The sequence below is a fragment of the Penaeus monodon genome, chromosome 29, assembly GCF_015228065.2.
Source record: "Penaeus monodon isolate SGIC_2016 chromosome 29, NSTDA_Pmon_1, whole genome shotgun sequence".
Lineage (NCBI taxonomy): Eukaryota > Metazoa > Arthropoda > Malacostraca > Decapoda > Penaeidae > Penaeus > Penaeus monodon.
The window spans coordinates 21,088,594-21,090,681 of NC_051414.1; the positions used below are offsets into that span (position 1 = coordinate 21,088,594).

The window sequence follows — 2,088 nt, forward strand, 5'->3', positions numbered from 1 at the left end:
ATATTGTATGTAAATAATGTAACATATTTATCAACAGGAGCGCGCGGAACACTGTACAGAACATCAAGTGTACGATGAAGGTGCTTGTAGGTGCACCTGTCCTGCAGATGTTAGCAAGTCCTGTTCAGATGGAAAGGTTAGTAATTTCAATGAGTTTTCTAAATCATTAATGACTTTGGGGTTACGTATTCCCCCTTCCCTTATAACTGGGGGAAAATGTATTTGGTTTCTAGACCCGGTAGTAGAAGATATTTGTTTAACTATTATTTTTGGACTTAATAAAAATGTAATTTCAAGATTTTTATTATTTGCCGTACAATATTACGCAAAGACGCAATTTACTATTTGCCATATAGTATTCAATGGAAGGTTCACCCTCTTGTTGTATTAATAATAAGTGATTTTGTAATTGGGGCAGATTTGGGACGAGAGGAAGTGTGCGTGCGTGTGTAGCGACGTTTCCGATTGCACTACTGGCAGATACTTCGACAACAGCACCTGCAGGTACTTATATTTCAGTTTTAACATGAATATATATCTCTGAGAGAAAACAAATATATCTATTGCTATAATGTTTCTACATACAGTATCCCTTGAATGTTTCTACATATCGTATCCCTTGAATGTTTCTGAACCATCCTACCACCTGTAACCCCCTAACATTTGTTCTTGTGTTGCTTTAGCTGGTGTCAGTGATTGTGATCGTCTAACCTTACTATCTCTCACTGTTATAGGTGCGAGGATCCCCAGTATAAAGATGTTTACATCTCATAACCTCTGAGTGTGAGACACCACGACTCCTCACAAACCTTTTCGTTGCTCCACTGACCGTGTCGCTTCCCATCCTTCTGTCAGTGTTGCACGTCTGAAACGACCCGATGACCTGGTCGCCAGCTCTCGTGGGCCAGGTCGCGTTTCAAGCTGGTGTTGGCTGACTTTAACCCTTCAAAGCACTCGTGACCGTAGGGTTGTCCCGCCTGTGGATTAACTTTGGCACCTTTGCTCAACCTTGGTTTTCTTACTAATCCACGTGAAACTTTTTTAGATAAATCATTAACATCAATAACTACTCTGTGACATAGTCCTAACTTTCAATATTCTAGCCTACTTACATGTTCGCCCCCCCCCCCCCTTTTCTCTCCGATTCTGACATTCCAGTCGATAAAGACGTCAGGTAGTATCCTTAGTCACCTAATTTAATAATCATTTCTGTCCTAGTGTAACACGAATTCAGTCCATCGAAGATCAATCTTATTGTCAAGTATAAAAACAAAAAATGTCACTTGTGGAGATTTGACGCACAAACGGACCAAGGGCGACACGGAATGCTCATATGCTCTGCTGTGCTCCCTGTGTAGTGTCAGGCTCCCTGTCGTCCTCTCCAGCATGGCTTCCTGTAGCCCAGGACGCGCCCTGGTGCTTACGTGTTGACCCAACCATGTCCTTGTCCCCTTTCCAGATGTCTGAGGACTTGACTCGCATTCCAGACCGCCTTGTGGCTGAGTGTCCCGGCCCCCACCCCCCCACACAAGCCTAAGGTCTCGGCCCAGCTGGACTAGGAGCTGAGCACTGAATTTTGATCCGTTTCTGAAATTATCAGCAGTCTATAATATGGTATATCTTGCAAGCAAGAGAAACGAAGAAAAAATAAACAAAATCTTCATCAGGTGAAATACCACACAGCACTACATGTAAAGATTGTATAGCCCCGTATGGATTGCAATTTACACAATCCATATTCCTTTTTACTGTGATTATTTAGTCATTAGTTTAATTTAAGTGTTAACTTGTCCAAGCGGCGAGCCGGATATCTGTTTCCTAAGAGAAGTTATATTTCCTTTCATTCTCCTGCCGATCTCGGGTGTTTTTTCTCAGAAGACCAATAACCGCGCGCTGCATCCCTATGGCACGCGCTGGGCCTGTTCTTTCCATCGATATTGTAAACATTATGAACTGTCCTTTGTTCCCCATTGATTTGACCTGATTTCTTTCATGGATTTATAGGGAGGTATTTGTATTTAATCTATATTTATTTTAATGTATTATATTTTTATATCAAATCATTACATGTGTAGGAAATGTAACCTT

At 41.5% G+C, this 2,088-nt stretch overlaps 1 protein-coding gene across 6 annotated transcripts in view; it reads left to right on the top strand.

The window, feature by feature from the left end:
- The window catches only part of LOC119592010 (vascular endothelial growth factor A-like), a 6,434-nt gene extending 4,346 nt beyond the window's left edge, over nucleotides 1-2,088 (top strand). For 2 of the 6 annotated variants that reach the window (XM_037940792.1, XM_037940789.1), the window contains exons 7-9: nucleotides 38-136; nucleotides 419-504; nucleotides 1,488-1,587. In XM_037940792.1, coding sequence (XP_037796720.1) covers nucleotides 38-136; nucleotides 419-504; nucleotides 1,488-1,503 — 201 coding nt within the window. In that variant the 3' untranslated portion in view covers nucleotides 1,504-1,587. Of the gene's footprint in view, nucleotides 1-37; nucleotides 137-418; nucleotides 505-734; nucleotides 1,051-1,459 lie in introns of those variants that run through there. The other 4 variants (XM_037940790.1, XM_037940787.1, XM_037940791.1 and 1 more) reach the window with 2 other exon arrangements.